General features: G+C 39.5%; 12 protein-coding genes across 12 annotated transcripts; all 12 read left to right on the forward strand.

Moving 5' to 3' along the window:
* Positions 1-80: 80 nt before the first annotated feature.
* On the forward strand, positions 81-383 carry TM35_000017100 (uncharacterized protein; the record flags this gene model as incomplete). Its single annotated transcript, XM_029021391.1, has 1 exon — positions 81-383. One exon carries the CDS (start codon positions 81-83, stop codon positions 381-383), a length of 303 nt encoding a protein of 100 aa, XP_028887899.1.
* A 347-nt stretch (positions 384-730) lies between these two features.
* On the forward strand, positions 731-2110 carry TM35_000017110 (uncharacterized protein; the record flags this gene model as incomplete). The annotated part of the gene is made up of 1 exon (XM_029021392.1): positions 731-2110. One exon carries the CDS (start codon positions 731-733, stop codon positions 2108-2110), a length of 1380 nt encoding a protein of 459 aa, XP_028887900.1.
* Positions 2111-2533: 423 nt separating this feature from the next.
* On the forward strand, positions 2534-4156 carry TM35_000017120 (uncharacterized protein; the record flags this gene model as incomplete). Its single annotated transcript, XM_029021393.1, has 1 exon — positions 2534-4156. The coding sequence occupies one exon, from the start codon at positions 2534-2536 to the stop codon at positions 4154-4156; it is 1623 nt and encodes a 540-aa protein (XP_028887901.1).
* Positions 4157-4572: 416 nt separating this feature from the next.
* On the forward strand, positions 4573-9255 carry TM35_000017130 (putative Unc104-like kinesin; the record flags this gene model as incomplete). The annotated part of the gene is made up of 1 exon (XM_029021394.1): positions 4573-9255. The coding sequence occupies one exon, from the start codon at positions 4573-4575 to the stop codon at positions 9253-9255; it is 4683 nt and encodes a 1560-aa protein (XP_028887902.1).
* A 545-nt stretch (positions 9256-9800) lies between these two features.
* Positions 9801-10538, forward strand: TM35_000017140 (DCN1-like protein 2; the record flags this gene model as incomplete). The annotated part of the gene is made up of 1 exon (XM_029021395.1): positions 9801-10538. The coding sequence occupies one exon, from the start codon at positions 9801-9803 to the stop codon at positions 10536-10538; it is 738 nt and encodes a 245-aa protein (XP_028887903.1).
* Positions 10539-10825: 287 nt separating this feature from the next.
* On the forward strand, positions 10826-11944 carry TM35_000017150 (uncharacterized protein; the record flags this gene model as incomplete). Its single annotated transcript, XM_029021396.1, has 1 exon — positions 10826-11944. The coding sequence occupies one exon, from the start codon at positions 10826-10828 to the stop codon at positions 11942-11944; it is 1119 nt and encodes a 372-aa protein (XP_028887904.1).
* An 882-nt stretch (positions 11945-12826) lies between these two features.
* On the forward strand, positions 12827-13477 carry TM35_000017160 (putative snoRNP protein GAR1; the record flags this gene model as incomplete). The annotated part of the gene is made up of 1 exon (XM_029021397.1): positions 12827-13477. The coding sequence occupies one exon, from the start codon at positions 12827-12829 to the stop codon at positions 13475-13477; it is 651 nt and encodes a 216-aa protein (XP_028887905.1).
* A 289-nt stretch (positions 13478-13766) lies between these two features.
* On the forward strand, positions 13767-14540 carry TM35_000017170 (uncharacterized protein; the record flags this gene model as incomplete). The annotated part of the gene is made up of 1 exon (XM_029021398.1): positions 13767-14540. One exon carries the CDS (start codon positions 13767-13769, stop codon positions 14538-14540), a length of 774 nt encoding a protein of 257 aa, XP_028887906.1.
* A 655-nt stretch (positions 14541-15195) lies between these two features.
* Positions 15196-16200, forward strand: TM35_000017180 (alkylated DNA repair protein; the record flags this gene model as incomplete). Its single annotated transcript, XM_029021399.1, has 1 exon — positions 15196-16200. One exon carries the CDS (start codon positions 15196-15198, stop codon positions 16198-16200), a length of 1005 nt encoding a protein of 334 aa, XP_028887907.1.
* Positions 16201-16556: 356 nt separating this feature from the next.
* On the forward strand, positions 16557-20135 carry TM35_000017190 (putative coatomer alpha subunit; the record flags this gene model as incomplete). Its single annotated transcript, XM_029021400.1, has 1 exon — positions 16557-20135. One exon carries the CDS (start codon positions 16557-16559, stop codon positions 20133-20135), a length of 3579 nt encoding a protein of 1192 aa, XP_028887908.1.
* A 430-nt stretch (positions 20136-20565) lies between these two features.
* On the forward strand, positions 20566-20904 carry TM35_000017200 (uncharacterized protein; the record flags this gene model as incomplete). The annotated part of the gene is made up of 1 exon (XM_029021401.1): positions 20566-20904. One exon carries the CDS (start codon positions 20566-20568, stop codon positions 20902-20904), a length of 339 nt encoding a protein of 112 aa, XP_028887909.1.
* Positions 20905-22115: 1211 nt separating this feature from the next.
* Positions 22116-22760, forward strand: TM35_000017210 (putative proteasome beta 7 subunit; the record flags this gene model as incomplete). The annotated part of the gene is made up of 1 exon (XM_029021402.1): positions 22116-22760. One exon carries the CDS (start codon positions 22116-22118, stop codon positions 22758-22760), a length of 645 nt encoding a protein of 214 aa, XP_028887910.1.
* Positions 22761-23242: the final 482 nt, after the last annotated feature.

Raw genomic sequence — 23242 nt, forward strand, 5'->3', positions numbered from 1 at the left:
TTTTTTTTTTTTTTTTCTTCATTTTTTTCCTCATTTTTTTCTTGTTTTGTGTCTGAGGTTCTGTGGAGAAGGTGTCCGTGATGAACCAGACTGGTTGGGTAAAGGATCGTCTTCTTAACCAGGGGGCCAACCACTTTGTTATTTTCTCATCACTTGGTCATGTACTTGAGAGTAGTGGTGACTTTCAGGACGAAGAGAATCAGAAATTAGCGTTTACAATAATGCAGCAATCTTCGCAGGTCCTGAAATCAGGAGAATCGCTTAGGCGTATTACCATGACGTTTGACGACGTAGTTTACATCGCCACAACTATTACCGGTCAGGGAGAAAACCTTGGGGTATTCGTTAAGAGACCAGCAGCAGATGTGTTGATATCGAATTAACCGTTTTTGTTTTTTCTCTTTCTCAAGTTGCGCTCCTTCTCATCCTGCCTATATGATAAATTGCTGAGAGTCCCTATGTGAGGTTTTTTTCTGCAAAGGTATATATTATGCTTGTGTGTCTGTTTTTTTTTTTGTTGTTGTTGTTATTTCTACCTGCGCAAATAGTGTAGGCCTTTGGGCAAGTTTATTTTATTTTTTACTCTTGGTGTAATGATGGTGATAAGTATATTATATTATTATTATTTTTTTTTTTTTTCATTTTCATTCTTTTCCTCCACCTCCCCCTCCCCCTCCCTTCTATTTTTGAGAGGACAGTACTTGTGTCGTTCGATAGTGGTTATTTAAAGATGAAACAATGCGTCCTTGTAAATTTGACTTGTGGAAAGGTAGAGATGCTTCGGGTTGGAAATAATATAATTGGTCGAAGTGCCATTCCCGTTTCTGATGGTGTCTCGTTCATCAGTTTAGAGTCTCCTCGAGCTGCAGTTAGTCGAATGCAAGCAGTAATTGAGGTGGCAAAAAATGGAGATGCTTGGTTGAGAGATTGTAATAGTACCAATGGAACTTTTGCAGCAGTTGGTGGAGGGATTGGTATTCGTCTTGAACCGGAACGTTTCTATCAACTTAAACCGGGAACTCGCATTACCTTTGGAGATGTAGAAATGCTATTTGATTGTAATAGTCTTTCACAAATTGAAACACAGGTTCAGAAAAACGGTATACTACATCCTACACCGTGTTCGCCGAGCACAACGTGTACAACAACTCCAATTGGACCATGTACCGAACTTCTACATGGTAGTGGTACCTCTCCTGTTGCTCCTACCAAAACTATTAGCAGAACCATAGATGAAAATACAAGAGAAGAGGAGTTAGTGAAAGAGGGAGCTACCCCAACAGTATCTAACGCGAGAACAACGGTAGAAGAAAACAGACGAATGGATTCATCCGATAAGCTTCACGCAGATATATCACGCGGGAGCTCTAGTGGAGGTAACGAGTCTGTTCCATACCTTGAAGAATCAATTGGCACACGAAGAAAACGAGGACGTTCAGAGTGTGATAAAAAAATAGCACGAGCGACGGTATCTTCTTCTCTTGCTAATTCTCCTCCTCCTGTGCCCCCTCCTCTTCATTACTCTTCTTCCTCTTCTTCAGCAGCGGCAGCAGCAGCAGCAACAACAACAGAATCACAAGGAGTGACGGCAACAATAACACCCTCTCGCTCTCTACGATTTGCGTGCTTCTCCGGTATGGACGGGGCGGAGCGAGCAGACGCGCAGAAGTTGGCGCGGCGACTCGGATGGCGCGTGGCGGAAGATATTATCGACGCGGATCTTCTCGTTGTTGGCAGACCTGTTGCCCGTACACCAAAGTTTCTCATCGCTGTTGGACGTGGTATTCCCATCGTAACAGAGGACTTTCTCACAGATGGCGAAGTGTTAAACCTTAAAAAGTATGTTCCCTCGCTAAGCCACGGGCCTCATACATACAGTGCAGCCGCCTTGCAAAAAGTTATTTTCCGAAACAACAAAACTCCTTTATTGCAGGGGTTCTCTTTTCACTTGGGTGGACTTTCACCAAAAGTGCGTAACGTTGCACGTGAAGTCATCATTGGCTGTGGTGGTGATATCCCACGGCGGCAGCAACAGAAGGACACTGTTGCACTAACGGAGGAGACTCTTGATAGTCTCTATGATTCCGTTTTGCGCGGTATTACTCCATGAAAATGAACATAGTAATATGACTACTACTGTAACTTCTGTTAAGATTTGATGATATTAGTAGCAGTAGTAGTGATGGTGAAACATTTCTCCCTCTGTTTTTCAATTTTTCCTCTAGTTTTTTCATCTTCAATTTTTATCTATCTTACACATAAACTCATATCTATTCCTCTTAATTACCTTTACTGCAGTGTGTTTATGTTTTGGTTTTTTTGTTTCATTACCTCTCTTGCTTTTTGTTTGTTTTTTGGCTGTTTTTTTTTTATAGAATAAAACTCTGGAAAGTGAGGTGAAACGAAAAGAAGAAAAAAAAAAAAAAGGAAAAAGAAGTATATTCAGTATAATAAAAAAAAGAACAGTATCGTTTAGTTATTCATTTTTCTTATTATTTTATTCACCCCGCTTTGAGTGAGTGTTTATAATATCATGCGTAAACGTGGGCGGTGCCTTTTGGATGTGTCTAGCTCTTTGGATAGTTTGATGGCCTTTGGAGATGGTTGTAAAGTTCCTATGAGCTCCTCACTCTCAAACAATGGTGACAATGGTGATTCACAGAGTAGTAACAGTAATAGTATCACGAAAGACAATAACAGTGCCATTTGTTCTCGGTTTGCTGCAAATACAAGTTGTGATCAAATAGATTCTCAAAAGAGTACAGGAAGTGCATTTGCCACCGAAATAAGTTTTTTCTGTAAGGAGGAAGAAGAAACAGCAGATATGTGTATTTACTTGGCAAGAGCTGTTTCTTCCGCACGTACACAAGAGGCTCTTATCGCATTGGTAAAACATTTTATAACCCATGATCCTTCAATTGTTATGATGTCACTGAAACGCTCAGGTTTACAATCAAAACTTTTGGACATTTTATGTAAAACCTCCAATGAAGGAATTAAAATTGAGCAACAGTGCCTGTTTCTTCGTTTTTTTGTATTTATTGTTAAACTCTGCGATATTGAAATTCTATGTGAAGTTTCACTCATAAAATTTCTTCTTCTACACTGTAAACCACCACAGGAGAGTTCTAATGATGTGGTCTCTGTAAAGACACATCAGTCATCGCATTGGTCTCAGCGAGTAAAACGTACACCTACAGTAGCTGTGTCACAGCGACAAGATATAACTGAATTAACTTTACTAATAAATACTCTATTGGGAGAAAAAGAAGATAAGACGTCTCTGGCATCTCTAGCCCTTCGAGCACTACTAGATATTACTTTTAGACAGAATAGTAATTTAGCACTATTCGCTGATAGTAACATTTGTCTCATATTTGCTGAACTTGGTGGCTTTGACATTGTATCAGCTCTGCTTTCTGGGAATGAATGTGAAGATGCTCTTCATCTATTGGAAGTTGTAACACTTTGTGAGGGACTTCGTACAACTCACACGTTAGCTTTAAGGCAAACAGCTCTTCATTTGGTACGTTTAATTACTGCAGATGATGATGAACATCATGGAGAAATAAATGCCGCATTGCGTGTTTTAACAAATGTGACAGGTTTGGTTCCCTCTGTCTTGAGTGGAGAGGATAAGGAGTGTCATGCTTTGGCGACTAAAGCGGCGAAAACCCTTTTAGATGATGAGGCTATGCCTGATACACTTGCCTTTACTTTATGCTTTACAACAAACATTGTGAAATGGGAGGCTCGTGAGGGTCACACGAATTTTACCAGTTCTCTTGTAGAATCTCCATTCTTTCTTACACGCATCGCATCCTTGACATTTCGTGCCTACCACACCGAGGACACGGAGAAGAATGTGTTGGCTGGATACTACGCCCTCCTCCTCGCTGTTCTCTCCCTCTGCGCGGCTCCCACTTTGGAGTTGCGGGTCCCCGTCATGACTGCAGTGGCCGAGGCAACGAAAGGCACGGTAGCAGGGAAAAAGGTGGAGTCAAAACCCATGACACTTATAGTGGCTCTTCTACAGGAGTTTATCTTCTTCCAGAGCTCCGCTGGGTCGTTAACTAAAGACAGTCTCCTTTCCATGAATAATATCATAGAAAGTGTTGTTAAACACAACAACATAGAAATAACTTCAGATGATTAAAAATAAAATAAAATTTTATTTCCACTTACATCAAGTAACATTTTTTTTTTTTTTTTGTTTCTTCTTGTAAATTGTAAAACTCACAGACTTGCTATTTATAATTCCATTACTATTATAAGAATAATAATTCTAATCATCATCATCATCTGTGTTTACTTCTTTTTCTTAATGTGGAATACATTTAGAAAAAGCTAATGATTTTAATTACTATCCTTTTTTTAGATTTTAATCCCTTTTGTTTTCAACTTGTTTTTTTTTTTTTTTTTTTAAGGTTGGGTCCTATTTTTTCGAAGAGGCTTTCACGGAAGGGAAAAGTTTTCCCCTGTATATTTGAACCAGTAACCAAAAGAGAGAAAAAAAAAAAAGAAAGCATACGTAACAAAAAAAAAAGAAAGAAGTGACATAGTAGAGGAAAAATGTCAGTAAAAGTTGTTGTCCGCTGCAGGCCACTTAGTGTGGATGAGAAGCGTGAGAAAACTAACATTATCGTACGTATGAATGGAGAAGAGGTGCAGGTGGTTGACTGCATGGAAGGGAGAGGTGGAAAGTTTTCCTTTGACGAGGCGCTATGGTCTGCTGATGTGGAGGTAGATGGTAACTCAAACCCACATGCTTCGCAGGATGCCGTATACAGACCTGTTGCGTTTGAACTATTTAACCATGTTATCACTGGATATAATGGTTGTATTTTTGCATATGGACAAACAGGAAGTGGTAAGACATATTCTATGATGGGTACACCAACAGATCCTGGTGTTATTCCTCGTATTGCCAAAAATCTTTTTTCAGAGGTTCAAATCCTCAATAACAGTGGTATTGAGTCGTGTGTGGAGGTGTCATTTTTTGAGATTTACAACGAGAAGGTGCGTTGCCTTCTGTCTCCTTCCGATAACGCTTTTGATGATTCTACACTGCGTGTGCGTGAACACCCAAAATTTGGTCCTTTTGTGGAAGGTCTTACGAAGTTTGTTGTGACCACCGAGATGGATTTTCTGCAGCTTATGCATGACGGCAACAAGGTGCGCACCGCCGGGGCAACAGCAATGAACGCCGCTAGCAGTCGCTCACACGCAGTTTTCGCCGTGACACTCACGCAACGGCGAGCAAACGGACGACTTGTGACGACGAAGACGTCAAAGTTAAATCTTGTCGATCTTGCCGGTAGCGAGCGGGCGTCAAAGTCTCTCGCAACGGGAAAGCGACTCGCAGAAGGCGCAAACATTAACAAATCACTAACATGTTTGGGAAATGTAATAAGTGGTCTCGCAGAGGAACAGGAAACGGGTAAACCACGCCATATTCCTTACCGTGATTCTGTTCTAACGTGGATATTGAAAGATAATCTTGGTGGTAACTCCAAAACGGTTATGTTGGCTACTATTAGCCCATCTTCTGCGCAGTACGAAGAAACTATGAGTACCCTGCGCTACGCCGAGCGTGCAAAGAAAATTGTAAATAAGGCTGTTGTTAATGAAAGTAATAATAATGAGGTCATTGCCGCTCTTCAAAAAGAAATTGAGGAACTTAAGAGACAATTGCAAGGAGCATCAGAAGGTGAAAGGGCTAAGCTATCAGATGAACTTGCAGCAAGTGAAGCCATACAGAGGGAACTTCAAATGTCTCTTGAGGAGAAACTAGCCGAAACAGGAAGGATGATGGAAGAACGTGAAAAGTATATGCGACAACTTGAAGCAGAGCTTGAACAGCAACGTGATGAAATTAAAAATTTGCGGCAAGACAATGCTGAAAAGGAACGTGTAATTGAAAAACTTTTGCAACATATTGAAGAGGTACAGAAGAAATTAGGTGTTGAAGGAGCCGCTGAAATAGAACAACTGTTAGAGCAAGTTGCTCTCTTGGAATCAGAGCAGCATGCGACAGAAATAAAATCTTCATTAGCAAATAATACCATCTCTAGGGCTGCTGACGACACTACATTAAGACCAGAAGATCTTGGCAATGTACGGCCTAAACAGTTGGAGAGTGGTAAAGTTACTGTTCGTGCTCTTGCAAAGGCTTTTGAATCACTAGATACGGAGAACTCGGTGATACAGAGTAAGTCAAATATAGATGAGTCGTTACACTTTGATCCCATTTCCATGCACGTACGTACTTTCGAAGGAAAAAACAAGGATGAAACGGTCATCTCTGACACAGATGCAATGTTGTTGGAATTGCTTGATGAGGATGAAAGTCCTAAATATCAGAAGCAAGGAGAAAAAGAAGAACATGAACGACGATATAACAAAGATAACCTTGACATTGATGAAGGATTAGAACTCGACCTTGAGGAAGATGCGGATGAGGATATAATTCTGGGCGATGAAGATGATCTTGAGTTAGACTCTGATATTGATCTTGATATTGATGACAATGAAGCTGAAACAGAAGTAACGGCAAAAGGAAAGGTATCAGAAGATGTGGCAGGAGGAAAAAGAGAAAAGGGGGTGGGAGAAATGGTAGAATCATCAGTAGTAGATAAAAAGGAAGAGGAACATCCAAATGATGCTGAACTAGAGAATCTTATGGAGAATGAAATAAATGAAAAGGATGAAAAATTCTTAGTTGATGAATACTTGGAGATTGATGATAATGAGGAATCTGACGTTTACAAGGAGGGATTGATAAAACAAGAAGTTAACGACTCTGAGGATATTGTTAATGCTGCTGCTGCTCTTCCTATCGAACCTGGAGCTGCTACTGGTGTTACCGAAGATTCTGTTGTGATGATTAATCCTTCCAATATAACTGAAGAAGTAATAACTGATAGTAAAGCTACAGATCCAAAAATTGTTTCTCCATCTATTATTGCTTCTACTACTACTACTACTACTACTACTACTACTACTACTACTACTACTACTACTACCACTGAACCTACTACTACTACTGCTACTACTACCGCTGAACCTACTGAGGGTATTTGTGCAACTTTTGTACCTCAGCAAGGGGGTTTTCTTTCACCGTACCCTTCTATTACGACGCTAGTAGTACCCTCTCATGCTCTTCCTAACAATCGCTACCTTCATGAGTTGTTTAAGGTGGTTAAGGTGAATGATGCAGCATTAATTGGGAATAAAAAAGACCGTATTTGGGATGTTGACTTTTTCCGACGTCGCTTTGCAAACCTAGATTTGGCTGGGTACATGTCATTTGAATATCCAGCTGCTAATTTATATCGTGTCGAGAAGGACCCTGTTCATTCTCAACGACTAAAGTTATACTTTTTTGAGGCACCACACCCGTATGAACTAGAATTTACTTCAAGTGAACGTCGTCAGCGTTTCTATGAAATTTCAACGACTCTTCGTCGTAACTCAATTATGTGGTGTCCTTCTTTGTGTCTTGAGGGTGAGAATGATATTATCTTAAATGTACAAGGAACTACAATTGAACGTCCAAACTCTAAATTAGTGAGGGTAAATGGTGAAACGAAGTTTATGGTTGCACGTATGCCGTATGAAGTTGTAGACATGTGGTATGGTTGTTTCTCGATGCGTGGTCATTCTTTGCCACACAGCGCAGCAGTATTAGGTAGTTTTATGCCTAAAGAGTCTCACGAGGTGTATATAATCGGCATCATGGATGTACCACCTGATTTTATCGGAAATGAAGAGATGTGTAAGTACTTTCTTAATTACTTGGGTACTGCACAATACTACGCTCTCGCAAATACGACTTTACATTCAAAAAAAAGACATACAAACAATGCTATTATAATTATTGTACGACGATCTTTTATTGTACGTTCTTCACATATTGAAGCTGTAGAAACAGCCCCCGTTCTTTCTGAAGATGTTCAAGGATGTGATTTTACAGCTGTGGGATGTTCGCTGCGTATTAATGAGGTCAGTATATGTGTTATTCTCCTTAATGCGAAACCGACAAATTGTCCTGCATCATCAAGAGCGAGATGCATGCGAATGTTAATGTCTAGTTTCCCTTTTGGTGATACTCTTATTGATATTGGGGCACGGTTTGATTATTTTATAGTTTCAGGTGCCTTTAATTTTGGTGCAGATTTTAGGGAAAATGACATGTTACTCGCACAGATTAAAGCGTTAAATCTTATGTCGGATATGGTAGAAGCACCACCAAGTGTTGCCTTAATAAACTCACCAGAACCAATACGAATATTTTATTCAACTCGTCCACGCGTTTCTCGCCTTGACGTAAAACAATATACAACATCTCGGGCTTTAGCCATGCCTAATGCTTTTGTTTCTATGGATATTTATTGTCAAAGAGCTTTTTTAAGTGTTTTTGGGGAACAAGTTCATCGAGTACAACTGGTTTTGGATAAACTTATTTTTTCATCACCTACTCGACGTATTCCTCCTATTTATTTTTCAGAATTACGTATATCTGGTGAATGGATTGAAAACAGTCCGTTATTTACATCCGTTCACAAAAATGGTGATGCATATACAATTTCAGGAGGGGAAGTTCCTAGGATAGTACCTACTGTTAGTAATATCGATTTTTTACGTCTGCAAACAATTAACTTTTCCTTAATGGGTTCTCTTGATCCCAAACCCAAAAAGAAGAAACAGATAATACCTATTGCATCTTGTGTTTTACCATTAAAGAATATGTTTCAAATGGGTGAAGTTCTAGAGTTCTCTATACCTTTATATTATCGTGCTTGTAATGTAGGGACATTAACTGGTACTCTACTTTTGGTATTGTATGAAAAGAATACTGCTGATCTTGCTAGCTTTCCAAATAAACATGACGTATTTTTGGTCTCGTGTTATGAAAATCAAATACTTGATGGAAAGAATTGGGTTCCTACTGTTTTTTCCCAACATCATGCATACAACTTCTCCTCATTTGACGCTACTGTAGAATGCAGTAGAGAAAGTTATGAACTTCCAGATCCAACGAAATGGATATGGCTCAATCTTTGGCGTCATGACTCACTTCCACACGAAAAGGAGGGATGGATGTACTGCGAGGGGTTTGATCAAACGTTTTACTTCAAACCTACCAGGTCAAGTATTGTGCGTCGCCGTCGTTGGACACGTGTAATGCAAGCAAGTGATCCCATCACCTTACACAACTACTTGCTGTCGTTGCAGTCCACTGGAAAAGGCTGAATAAGTAACTGAAAGGTATATTATTGACATTGTAGTTAAATGCCATCAAGTATTTTTCTTTAAACGATACCTTTTTTCAAAAAGAAAAGAAAAAAAAAAGGTGAAAAGATTGAAAATAAAAAGAGTTTTCTTCAAAGTAAAAAAAAAAAAAGAAAAATAAGTAAAGGTTCAAAAGGAGAAAAAAAAAAACTAATTCTCTTTGCTATTTGCTTTTTGCTGTTTTTTTTTTTTTTTTTCGTTTTCAAGTGCACAAAACGAAAAAAAAAAGAAAACTTAGTGACTAAATTGGGAAGATTTCACCCTATATATATATATATATATATATATATATATTCTGTTTGTTTGTGTGCGTGCGTGTGTTGTATCTGTTATTTTCACTACTCTGTGTTTGTGTTAGAAAAAGAAAAGAAAGAAAGAAAATTGAATGCGAGAGGTTGTCTATGTAGCTTGTGAACATTCGTTCCTTGTAATTATTATTATTATTTCTTCTTTTCATCATTTTTCATTCATCTGTACTGCTAGTAGACACAGTAACGGATTATAGTATGCCGCCAAAGCTTAGAAGTAGAACCCCAACTACAGTGAATGGTCCATCGCCTAGAGTGCTGTCTGGTAATGTGGCGCAACGTCCTACTGGGAGTGCGTCTGCAGTGAAACCGGTACAACGCCCTTCTTATGCTAGTAAATCAAGTAATCTTACAGCATTTGGAAGAAATGATATGGAAACTTACTTTGAATCTCTTTTGGCTTTGGACCGTTCTGATGGATTGGATGCTATTGGAACGAAAGGAATCGCGCGGCTTTGTGAGGATCTTTGCATAGCAAAAGATTCATTTGAAATGTATACACTCATTTGGAAAATGAACATCACTAGGGGTGAGTGCATTCCGCGTACCGACTGGCTCTCAACTATGTACACTTATAAAGTGGAACAATTATTAAATCTTAGAATGTTGCTATCAGAATGGGTAAAAGAAGCAAAGAGTACTGCGTTTAATGAGTTTTACAGTCATCTATATGACTTCATTCGTGGAGAAGATGCTCGTCTCATGCCAACTGATAGAGCCATAAAAGTTTGGGGAATTCTATTTGAGCATGATCCTCGTATAAAATCGTGGATTCAATGGTACTCACTTGTCTACATGCGAGATGTAACACGAGATGTTTGGCAACAGTTGGGCCTTTTTCTTTCTAAGGTCCCAAACATTGAAGCCTATCGTGTTGGTGATAAATGGTCGTCTGCAATAGATAACTATGTGGAATGGTACAAGTCCTCTCAGTGACTTTTGTTCTTATTATCCTTTTTACTTTCAATTCCACAGAGAGAGAGAGAGAGAGAGAGTGTGTGTGTGTGTGTGTATTTGGGAGTGAGGAACCCGTTTATTTTATTTTATTTTTCTTCACTGTATTTTTTTTTTTTTTTCCTTAACCAGTACAAAACCATTTCCCCTTTTATTTCCTTTTTTTTTTTCGTTCTCGGCAATGCATGCACATGGATATGTATTTTTGTAGATCAAAATATCTATTTGTTTGTACTTTACGCATACTTGTAAAATACAGTTTGCGAGGGATGTCAGAAGAAGTCTCATCCGGTTCAACTTCTCCAGGAAGTTTGAAGGTAAAAATAGGTCAAGATATAGTAAAATCTGATATAATTAAATCTGTTAACACTCCCAACATAAATGGTGACTATAACATACATGCCGCAGTAAAATCAAAAGACATGGAATCTCTTGAAAAAGTTTTGAAAGCTGGAGCCAATCCAAATCAAGGTACTGAAGGAAATCGTCGTGGCTACACCGCTTCTCATATGGCGGCTGCATTGAACGAAGTTGGGATGCTTCTTCTTTTGAAAAAATATGGGGCAGACTTCTCCCAAGCCTCTGATGATGGGTGGAGACCATTGCATTCGGCTGCGTATCGTGGAAATCAAGATGCCATGCGTTTCTTGTTGAAGAATGGATGTAATGTTAACTGTTCCAATAATATGGGACAAACACCCCTTATGATAGCTTGTAATCGTGGAAGAGAATCTGATGTTCATTTCTTGCTTTTACATGGAGCTGTAGTAGAGCCTTTTAAAGAGCCTGTTGATGGGATTCTTCATCTTTGTTTTCATTTTCAAATGTCAAAACTTTTCGAGGGTATGTATGAAGTACCAGATAGACAAATTAAAGTTGCTGTTATTTTGGCTATTTATGGAGCCTCAATACACAGACAAAACGAGGAAGGTTTAACAGCATTCCATTACGTTAGAAAGCAATTTCCCACCGTTGAAAAAGTTTTACAGATTCTTTCCACAAATGGAAGTAAGTTTAAGCAATCCAAAACATATTGGGACTATGATACTATACTTTCATCTACAGTTGATGATTTTGAGAGTATTGGACTCGAGATACAGAACTCTATTGAACTTTTCAACTCAATGAAACAACTAGAGGAAGAACGTATCAAGTGGAAAAAACACGATCAGAATGGTCGAGGTTTCCCACCACCTTTGTTAGAGCCAAATAGCAGAAAGTGTCCCTTTTTACGAATGACTTCTTCTGCAGGTCTTGCTAAGAGGGAGTCCTCTGTTATGTCTATTTCTTCCTCTTTTATGCAATATCGAACTGCCGTCTTAATGGGATTGTCATTTACTTCTGGAGTGATACTTGGGGACCTCTTTCGACGTTTTCGTTCAGAATAAATCTACCTGCGTTCCTCATTGTTTTTCTTTTTTGTTTTCTTTTAAAGAAAGTATTTGATTTTGAATTTAAAACGTTATCTATCAGGAAATATGTAATATGATGGGGTCTCCGCTACTGTACCTCCTTTTTCCCCGTCTATTATTTCCGTATATATGTTTATATATATATATATATATATATATATATATGTGTGTTTGGACGTAACATTTATAGAGGGGATTTGATGGAAAGATTTGAATTTGATTTTATTTCTTTTTACGTTTCTCTCGCATCCTTTTTTTTTTTTCTTTCTTTTTCCCTTCTTTTTTCTGAAGACATGTTGCTATGTAGGGAACCTTTGAACTGTCATGCGATGGAAGACCCCATCGTATGGATTCTTCCTGTGGTTTGTATTGAAATGATTAATTTATTTCTTTTCAGATTATGGGCTCTTTTCTCATATTAAGGATACACTTGCACAAATGAATGGGTTGAATTATTATTCTCTCTTGTTGAGATTCTGCAACAAGATTCGGATGAATTCAGATGTGAACTATTTATTTATCTTACCCCTTCTTTTTTTTTTTCTCCTTTTCAATGTTTTTATCTTGCATTGATTCTTTCTTTTTTTTTTTGCCACTCTGCGGGAGGCGAGGGCGTGGTTTCTGAGAGAAGAATCAAAATTAGTGATATGGGTGGGGGAGAGAGTCTAACTGCTTCTATCACTTTTTATTAGTGCAGCAAAGGTATGTGAGGAAAAAAAAAAAAGAAACTCTAGTACCTACTTTATAAATTTGGTTTTTTTTTGTTTGTTTGTCTTTCTCTGTTTATTTTTCACTTTTACCTTTACACTCTTTTTTTTATTATTATTATTTGAAGAATACATATAAACGGTTAAGCGAATGGCACGTGGCGGTGGCTTTGGTGGCGGTGGCGGCTTTGGCGGTGGTGGCCGTGGAGGCGGCGGCGGTCGGGGCTTCGGCGGATCGCGTGGAGGCCGGGGCGGTCGGGGAGGCGGCCGCGAGATGGAGGCGGACCCACCGGAGACCGTCGAGCTCATCGGCACCTTCATGAATGCGTCGGAGGGCGACTTGGTCTATAAGGTCACCGTGCAAGATGTGGTGCCGCGCTTCAATGCTTTTGTATACACTGAAAACAAAGCCAAGATTGGAAAAATTGACGAAATCCTGGGTTGTACCACGGATGTCATGTTTTCTGTAAAGCCAGTTCCGGGGGTCCAGGCAGGATCTATTAGTGAAGGAGACAAAATTTTCATCTCTCCCACGCAGATCTCACCAATGCGCATGTTCACAGACCCACCGAAACCACGAGGACGCGGCGGACGCGGTGGTGGTCGTGGGGGCGATCGTGGCGGTCGTGGAGCCAACGGCGGTGGCCGCGGTAATTTTGGCGGCGGCGGTCGTGGAAACTTCGGCGGTGGTCGTGGTAATTTTGGCGGCGGCGGCGGTGGTCGTGGAAACTTCGGCGGTGGTCGTGGTAATTTTGGCGGCGGTGGTGGTGGCCGAGGATATGGTCGTGGGCGTGGTTACTAACGTTAATGCCCATGGCTTTTTTTAAAAAAAAAGAAAAACTCATTATTAAGTGTAATCGATTTAAAAGTGCTTCGTTTTGGCATCTAGTATAGATGTCTAGCGGCAGCTTTGAACAAATAGCTTGTGCTAAAATCTGCTTATATTTGTATATGTTTTTTGTTTGTTTGTTTGTCTTTGTTTTTGTGACTATTTTCTTTTTTTTCTTTGCTCGTTTCTTTCCTTTTACTCCTTTTTTTTTACCCTTTATTAGTGTCATAACATTTAAGCTGTTTTTCATACTACAAGGTATATGGTTGCATCGCTAGGGTTAGTAGGACGTCGCGTTCTATTTTTAGGGCGCCTAAACGTTGCCAGAGATTATCTTCCAGGTATTCTTGTCATTCTTGCTATACCAATATGCACTGTAGTCTTTTTTAGGTTCACACTCTTCAACGCATTAGTACTCCAACATGTTTCATATAATTGTTTATTGATTTCTACTTGTTTGGCCATATTATTATCTCTATCGAGTGAAGTGATGATGTTGTTGTTATTTTTCTGTGATCCTGGATTTACGAGTGATACAGAAGATGAAAATAGTCATTACTGCCCTGTTTGTTGTTTGTATGTTCGTGACTATGATCATCATTGTGGAATTGTTGGTGCTTGTATTGGAGAGAAAAACATGGGGTTTTTTGTGTTTTTCTTGATAACAGTTGCATCTTTAATGTGGATCTGTGCATTTTTTTCAGGTTTGCTATGGTTTTTGTTATTGAAAGAAACCACACCAGAGGGCTCTTTTATCAATATGATAATGGTGATGCTAATAAAGGAATGGTGGATGTCATCATTAATAAGACCTTTTGTTGCAATTTCGTGTGTACTTTTCTGTTATGGGGCTATATGTACGAGCGCTTTGGGAATATTTTATTGGGTATATGTCTTTAGGGGACTCTACTCACTTGAACGGAGGCGTAGACCATATCAACGAGGTAATGTTGGTGACGTTCTTAGACATATGTGTCATGCTCAGCTATCGGGTAAGATCCTGGGAACTTTTACCCACGACGAAATATCTACTTAGAGTTAAATATCCGAAACCATATATTTCCAGATAATAGTATTATCATTTTTATTTTTATTTTTTTTGTGTGTGGTGGGGCTGGGTGGGGGACGTTGCGCTTCGATGTAAGGATTGCACCAGTGTTTTTTTTTTTTTTTCTATTTCCCCTTTTCTTTTATGAAAACTAGACATTCTGGTGAGAGCCTATTTTTGCTATTTATTCTCTTCTGACGTGGGAGGGATGTTGTGTAGTTTTTACATTTTTTTTTTTTGTTTGATTGTATATAGTCTTTTGTTCTTCTGTTCTGTTATTTTTCTTTAAATATATATATATATATATCTTTTTTTATTATTATTGTTGCAGATATTCAGGTTTATGTGCGTGGTTTCTCTCCAATGGCATTTTTATTCTGTTTTTCTCTTAATCGTTATATACCTATCACTCTGATTACGGGTTTACCTATTACTTTTTTTTGGCATTTTTTTTCTCTTATTTTTCTCTTCCTTATGCTAGAAAACGAAAAAGAATTCTTCTATTGTACGGAGTGGTTATTTTTCTATTTATTAGTTGTCCCATTTTGTAGAACTATTTTGTTTTCTGAGCTCTTATAGATCTGTGCCGTCCTGTGATTATCTTTTCAGCTGTACACCTTCACATTCATCCTGACTTGCGTTTATGGACACATCAACGTACGAGGATCTCGCGCTCACGCCCTTTCGCTGTGCAGAGAAGCACTACAAGTTATACCGCCAGGACCGTCGCACCGCGCGGCGGCAAAAATTGCCCGAGACAGACTTTACGGACGTTGTGGACTTCCGCAGACTTGAGGCAAACACGGAGGCCAACCGATCGCTCATCCGTGCGGTGAGGTCGGCGGACGATTCACACGTGTTGTATTACACATTTGATGCTATTCCTGGTCTACTGGTATTCCCGGAAGCCGTTACAGAGGCGGATCAACAGCAACTCTGCCGTGATGCCATCCTCAGCTACGGGGATTCCCGTCAACATCCCAATCATCTTTCAACACACGCAAGCAATCCACAACAGACAGAACGGTATATACCACCAATGCGATGGGCTACACTTGGTTTCAGCTACAATTGGACGTTGAAAACGTATTCTAGAGAACAATTTTCATCTTTTCCACTTGTATTGAAAGAACGTATAGAAAAAATAGTATCTATTCTTAGGGATACAATATCTCTTGAATCTGCATATGAACCTCAGACATCTATTGTTAATTACTTTCCAGTAGGAGCAATGATGATGGCCCATCAAGATGTTAGCGAAGAGACCATAGAACAGCCACTTATTAGCCTTTCACTGGGTTGCTCATGTGTTTTTCTCATGGGGACAACTTCCCGTGAAGAAGCACCATATGCTTTTTGGTTACGCAGTGGCGATATTGCTGTGTTTTCTGGGTCTGCTCGGGCAGCCTACCACGCTGTTCCAAGGATTATGGATGACTGTCCATCGTACCTCTGGTCAATGCCACAGGAAACACATAATGATGATAATAATAATAATAATAATAATAATAATAATAATAATAATAATAATACAATGAATGAGAATAGAGAATCTGAGATTTATTGGCGGGAACAAATGCGACACATGCGTATTAACATCAATGTAAGGCAGGTATACAGTGACAGCTGTGAGTATTTATTTAAGTAAGACCGAGAGAGAACACCTGTGCTTGGAATCCTCGCTTTTGTTTCTTTCTTTCTTTTTTATTTATTTATCTCCTTCTATTTATCTTTTCTGTATACTCTATTTTTCTCTCTCTTTTATTTCCTTTAAAGGAGGTTTGCAATACATTGTGGGATGTGTTTCTGTTATCCTTGATTTTTTTTTTTTGTTTTATTTTTCATATATATATATATATATGTATGTATGTATGAGGTTGTGAGTTGTCTAAACGGATAAACATATATACATAAAGAAATTTTATTTTCTTTGGTTTCTCTTCGAGTTTCTTCTTTTTTTTTTTTTACCATTTTATTTCCAAGTATTGAGGTCAGATTATAGTTATGTTAACCAAGTTCGACGTCCGATCATGTCGCGTGAAAGGGATCAGCTTTCACAAAACTCGCCCTTGGGTTCTTTGTGGACTCCACAATGGCGCAGTTCAGATTTGGGATTACCGCACAAACACATCCATCGACACATATACCGAACACAACGGTTCTGTGCGTGGTGTTGACTTCCACATCTCCCAGCCACTTTTTGTATCTGGTGCTGATGATTATCTGATAAAGGTATGGAATTTCAAACTCCGCCGATGTCTCTTTACCTTAAAAGGTCATATGGATTACATCCGTGTAACTTTCTTTCACCACGAACAACCATGGATTCTTTCATGTTCTGATGACTTTACGGTTCGTATTTGGAACTGGCAGAGTCGGAGCAGTGTTGCCTGCCTTCCTGGTCATAATCACTATGTCATGTGCGCCCAGTTTCACCCACGGGAAGATTTAGTGGTTTCGGCAAGTCTTGATAGAACCATTCGTGTTTGGGATATTTCTTCACTACGACTTCGCAAGCAAGAAGTTGGAATCGCGCAGGATTTACTTGGTACCAGTGATGTTACACTTAAATATCTTCTTGAAGGACATGAAAAGGGTGTTAATTGGGTTTGTTTTCACCCTACAAAACCGTATATTGCCTCTGCTGCAGATGATCGAACTGTACGGGTGTGGCGTATGATTGACTCCTCGTGTCATGAAGAGTTACAATTACGAGGACATACCAATAATGTTTGTTGTGTTACATATATGAAAGATTATCTTATTTCTGATAGTGAAGATCGTACTATTCGAGTTTGGGATGTAAAGTCACGTAACCCAATTATGGTTTTCCGCCGTGATGCTGATCGTTATTGGATATTAGCTACACTTCCAGAAAAAAATCTTATTGCAGCAGGTCATGATTCTGGTATGCAGGTTTTTAAACTATTTCGAGAACGTCCTGCATGGGTTATAAATGGCAAATTACTTCATTATATTTATGAAAATACTCTTTATTCCCATGATTTGGATTCTAAAGCGGAATATAAATTTAACCTTGCACCACATTTACATCCACCTCGTAGTATCTCATGTAATCCAGTTGACAATATGGCTGTGGTTTGGTATGACGCAGATGGAGGAGTTGCTGAAGCATTTACTATTCCCAAACCAGGATTCGCTGTTGATGCAGATGTGAAAAAACGTCTTAATGTTACTGATGCAGTTTTTTTCGCTCCTCATAAGTACGTATTTATTGATAAAAATAAAAAAATGGTGGTCTGTAATTCCCAGGGTGATCGTGATAAGCTTGTAACTCCTGAACACACATGTAAGCGTTTATTTCCTGGTCCTATGGGTTCTGTTGTATGTTTAACAGATGAAGGTGTGGAATTATATCATATGGCACAACATGGTGTTACTGCAGAAGCCCCTATTACTGGTGTAAGACATGTTGTTTGGGATAAGGAGTTCAATAAGGTGGCTTTTATTTTAAAGAATACCATTACTGTGATGACAAAACGCTTTAAGAATATTACAACTATTATGGAGTCAACAGCTCGTATGAAGTCAGCTGCCTTTGATGAACAACGTAATATTCTCTATTACACAACTGTGAATCATCTTAAATATTGCAATTTACGTACAGGGGAATGTAGTACTATTCAAACCATGAAAAATCCTTCTTATCTTGTGCGAGCTAGTGGTGATACTATTTGGGCTATTACACGTGAAGGTAAAGTAATGATGAAAGAACTTGACAATCTTGAACTCAATTTTAAGTTAAAACTTCAACAACAAGCATACCGAGATGTTATAAAAATTATTCACCGAAAGCAATTAAAAGGACAAGCTCTTGTTGGTTATCTTCACAAGCATGGTCATTCTGAAATTGCATTGCATTTTGTAAATGAACCTTTTACTCGGTTTAATTTAGCCGTGGAATGTGGAGCGTTGGATATTGCAAAAACTACTGCTTTGGAGCTTAATCAACCAGAAGTTTGGAGACGTTTAGCAGAAGCAGCTACAAAATATGGTGATATTCAACTTGGACAATTTGCTAATTCAAAAACAGGAAATTACCATGGAGCAGGTATGCTTTCCTTAATTACTGGAAATATGGCTGCTCTAGGACATTTGGTTGATACGACGAATGATGATAATTTTAAATTACATTATGGATTGTATTTACATGACGTTCAACAACGTATTCATATTTTAGCTAATGCAAATCAACTACCATTGGCATATTTAACGGCAAAATCAAATGGACTTGATGAATTGGCATCTGGATTACTAGAAAAAATGGAACCTGAAGTAGCTGAACGAATGGAAAAAACAAAAGTTAATCGAATTCCAGAGATTCCACAACCAACTGCTGTTACTGAAAACTGGCCAATGTTACAGGTAGAAGAATCTGTGTTTGCCCGTCTATTAAAGGAACCAGGTCAATTTAACGGTGCAGATGCCGGTGTAGAGGATGTAGAAGAAGAAGAAGAAGCTCAAGCTGGAGCAGGATGGGACGAAGATGGTGATGTTGATGATATGGAAGGAATGAACATGGAGGAAGCAGAAGAATCTAATGGTGTAGAAGGAGAAGGATGGGATGATGATCTTGATATTCAGATGCCTGTGGATCGTGCTGCTGAAGGAGCTCAGAAAGGGGCGTATGTTGTACCAATGGAACACCCTCCACTTTCGCAACACTGGGTTGATAATTATTCTCTTCCAGCATATCATGTTGCTGCAGGTTCTTTTGCAACAGCCTTTGATTTACTTCGTCGACAAATTGGTTTATGTGATCCGATACCATTAAAACCATATATGATGAATTTATGGACTTCTGTAAATGCATCACGACCAGCATGGCTTGTTCCATCGGTTACTTTTCCACTGACGACATATCCACCAGATGAGCAACGTGGAGCTCGTCACGCTCCGCAACTTCCTGATTATACACCTATACTAACAGAGAAACTTCGGGCAGGATACGCTGCTTTTGTGGAAGGACGTTTTGCGGATGCTCACGTTCAATTTCTAGGGGTTATGCATCAATCAGTATTTGCTACATATAAGGATGAGAAACAACGTGCAACACTTCTTGAATTTATGACAGTGGCTTCAGAATATACAAGAGCGCTTAACGTACAGCTTCATTGTCGTAGTATAGACGGAAGTTCTAAAGAAGCTCTTGAATTATCGCTTTACTTTACACATTTTAAGCTTCAACGTTCACATCTCACTTTGGCGCTTTCACAGGCTATGAGTAAAGCATATAAAAAGAAAAATTTCAAGACAGCTGCTGCTGTTGCCAGAAGACTTCTTGATCAGGATCCTCCCAAGACAAAGGCTAATCAAGCTGCTGCTATTGTAGCTGAAGGAGAGCGAAATCCTACCGATGCTGAGGTCCTTGGGTATGATGAGCGAAATCCATTTGTCTTGTGCTCTGTTTCTCATCAACCTATGTATAAAGGAACTATTGATCCTGTTAGGTGTAGCTATTGCTACTCCCCTGCAAACCCGAATTACAAGGGAAATACGTGCCCAGTGTGCAATATTGCGGTATTGGGCGCCGAGTCTGCAGGTCTCGTCAACCGCGCCTAGAAGTATTGAAGACACTGAAAGGGAAAAAAAAAAAATATATATTGGGTCTTTTTTTTTTTGTTGTTGTTCGTTATCTTTAACAAAGCTCTATTGCCTCTGATTCTACAAAGGTTTCTATTTTACTACGCACACTTCCCCCCCCCCCTTACCCCTCGAATTTTCAGAGGAATCAAGCAATCAAAGGAAATTTAGGATTCTCATTTTGACCTTATATAACATTCATTTCTCTTTCTTTTTTTTTTTTTTTTGCTTCTTTCTTTCTTCTTTTACTGTAAACTGGTGTATGGAAAGGTTGACTGATTGAGATACAAAACGAAAAAATGTTTTCACTTTTTTGTTTCCTTTTTTTTTTTCTTTTCTTCGTTAATTAACAACAACGACAACAACAAAAACAGCTTCAGGTAGTCATAATCATACGTGTGCAAACACGATGACAGGATGGAACCAGAAGATGGCCAAGATGGCGTTCCGGCGGTCGAAATTTCGCCGTCTCGCTTGGGGAGATGGTGATCCATACCCGTATACACCGCGAGCAACCTTCCGTTACCAGTGGGATGACTGGCCGCTGTGGGAAAAATTATGGCACATGGCTATAGCCATCGTTGGAGTAGAATTCGCTATGTGGGCTTATTATTCCAAATTGAATAGTCGTATGGATTGGGCCCGTGAGGAGGCATTACGCCGTATGCGGCTGCGTCGTGAGGCCCAAGAGCTCATGATTTTAGAAGGGGAAACATTTGATAGTGACATTCAACCAGACCGTAGATAGGCATAAGTATCGGGGTTTTTGTGTGTTTGTGTCTGTGTTTGAAGGGGTTGGGGAGTGGAGGAAGTTTTAAGGTAGTGGATATTCTTTGCAGACTGCAGTTATTTCTTTTTTTTTTTTTTTTTGTTTGTTTATTGTTATTTTATTTTATTTTTTTCTTCCCAAAGATGGGGGTCTTGGTGGCAAGGGGACAACCATTAGTAGCAGAGAGTAATGGAAGGAAAGAAAAAAGAATTTTTTATTTGATTCAGTACTATGTTGATGAGAAGATGTGGTTCATGGCTAACTTTCGTAGTAGTAATATTTAGTATGTATTATTGTTTATCCTGAAGTATTTCACTTTATCTATTTTCTTAATTCTCTTTTTTGTAGTAATCCTTTTCTCTTTTCGTGTTTTCTCTTACTCTTCAAAAAAAAAAAAAAAAAAAAAAAAAGTTTTTTTTTTTTTTCTTGAAACAAGAATCCTCTTAGACCCAGTTTTAATCTTATGGTTATGTTTCATATTGGTTGTTGATCAATAACAAAATATGTAAGTCGAAGACTTTTGAAGGAGTGCTCGGTGTAAACTTGATGATGATGATGATCCCTTTCTCAGTTTCTTGCATATAACATTGTTCTCCTATCCCGTGCGTTTTGCTGAAGTGCAGGATTAAAAATGTGATCTTCTGGAGGTTGATCAAACACACGGATTGGCTCTTATAAGTGCACCATACCAGCATGTTCTGGAAGTTGTTATATATGGAAGTATAGATTGCTTTACTACTGTTTGTAGAATCATTTGGATGTTTTGTTTCTCTTTTTTCTTTCCTGTACAATATGCGTCTTGAGAAGATCTGCACAATTGCAGAAGTATTTGTTTTGAGCTATCTTTAAAGCGTACAGCTGTGATCACACTCAAGTAAGGTATGCATTACATTCAAGTCGTTCCCTGGATGGTGGCAAATATTTTGATTGCTCAGGTGAGTTGAGAGTCTATGGGAAGTTAATCTCTTTCTTTCCTTTTACGAAGATACTCTTCAGTAATTCCGGTTTGTTACTTTGCAAAAATATACACCAAATAAATGCTGAGGGGAGATGGTATCACGATACTCTTCTCTTTATCTCTCTTTTTTTCTTCTTTCTTCTCTTGTAGGTTGATTATTATTGACTAGTTGTGAAAGCTTTAGCATTTTTTTTTTTTTTTTGTCCTTCTTGCTCTGCTCCCACCCACGGCGATGGCTTCTGGCGGCTCTGTTATAGGTGTAAAATACAATGGTGGTGTTCTGATTGCATGTGACACACTTCTCTCGTACGGCTCTCTTGCGAAGTGGCCGAACATCCCGCGCATCAAACTCGTGGGTACCCACACGGCGTTGTGTGCCACTGGCGACTACGCGGACTTTCAGGAGATGTCGGCGCAGTTGTCGCAGCACGTGGAGCGGCAGCGGCTGTACGGCGGCGGGGCGCTGACGCCGGCGGAGGTGTTGTGTTATCTGCAGCGCCACGTGTACCACAAGCGGTCGTCCTTCGAGCCGGCGCTCTGCCGCTTCGTTCTCGCCGGCCCGCACCTCCTCGCCGGCGTGGACGACGTGGGGACGCGGTGGGAGGACGACTGCGTCGCGACCGGCTACGGCGCCCACGTGGCGCTGCCGCTCCTCCGACGGGCCATCGCCCGCCCTGGCGGCCTCTCGCGCGACGAGGCGCTGCGGCTCGTGAAGGAGTGTCTCCGCGTGCTCTTCTACCGCGAGTGCCGCACCATCAACCGGTTCCAGGTAGCAGACGCCACGGAGGAGGGAGTCACCATCAGCGAACCCTTCGAGGTGGACACAAACTGGGAGTTCGAGGGGTTCTGCTTTGAAAAAACCGCCATCATTCGGTAGAAAAGTGAATATACACTGCAAATGTTTATGTCTGAGATGAAGTATATGTGAAGAAAGGAAAGCAATTGAAAGAAAAAAAAAAAGAAAGAAGGAAAGAGCGCGAAAGGAGTAGAAGAAAAAAAAAAAAGAGAGTAAAGGATCAGAGGAACGAGAAAGTGTGGAAAGGAATAAAAGAGAAAAAAAAAAAATGAGGATAGTTTTTGCGCAATTCTTTTTTTTCTTGCCCCCTCCCCCACCTCTCTCTATGGTTTACATAATAAGAATTATTCGTCTAGGATTGCGAATGCCAGCTGTTTTTTTTTTTTTCTTTGTGTTGTCACATCTCTCTCTCTTTTTTTTTTTTTTCCTTTACATATATTTATTGCCTTAAATCCCCTCTTTAGGATGAGGTGAGTAGGTGGAGAAGAAGAAAAACAACGAACGTAAACTAAAGAAAAAAAAAGAGGAAAGATATTTTTTTCTTCTTTGTTTTTGTTTTCATA

The sequence above is a fragment of the Trypanosoma theileri genome (genome assembly GCF_002087225.1).
Source record: "Trypanosoma theileri isolate Edinburgh chromosome Unknown TM35_Tth_1_V1, whole genome shotgun sequence".
NCBI lineage: Eukaryota > Euglenozoa > Kinetoplastea > Trypanosomatida > Trypanosomatidae > Trypanosoma > Trypanosoma theileri.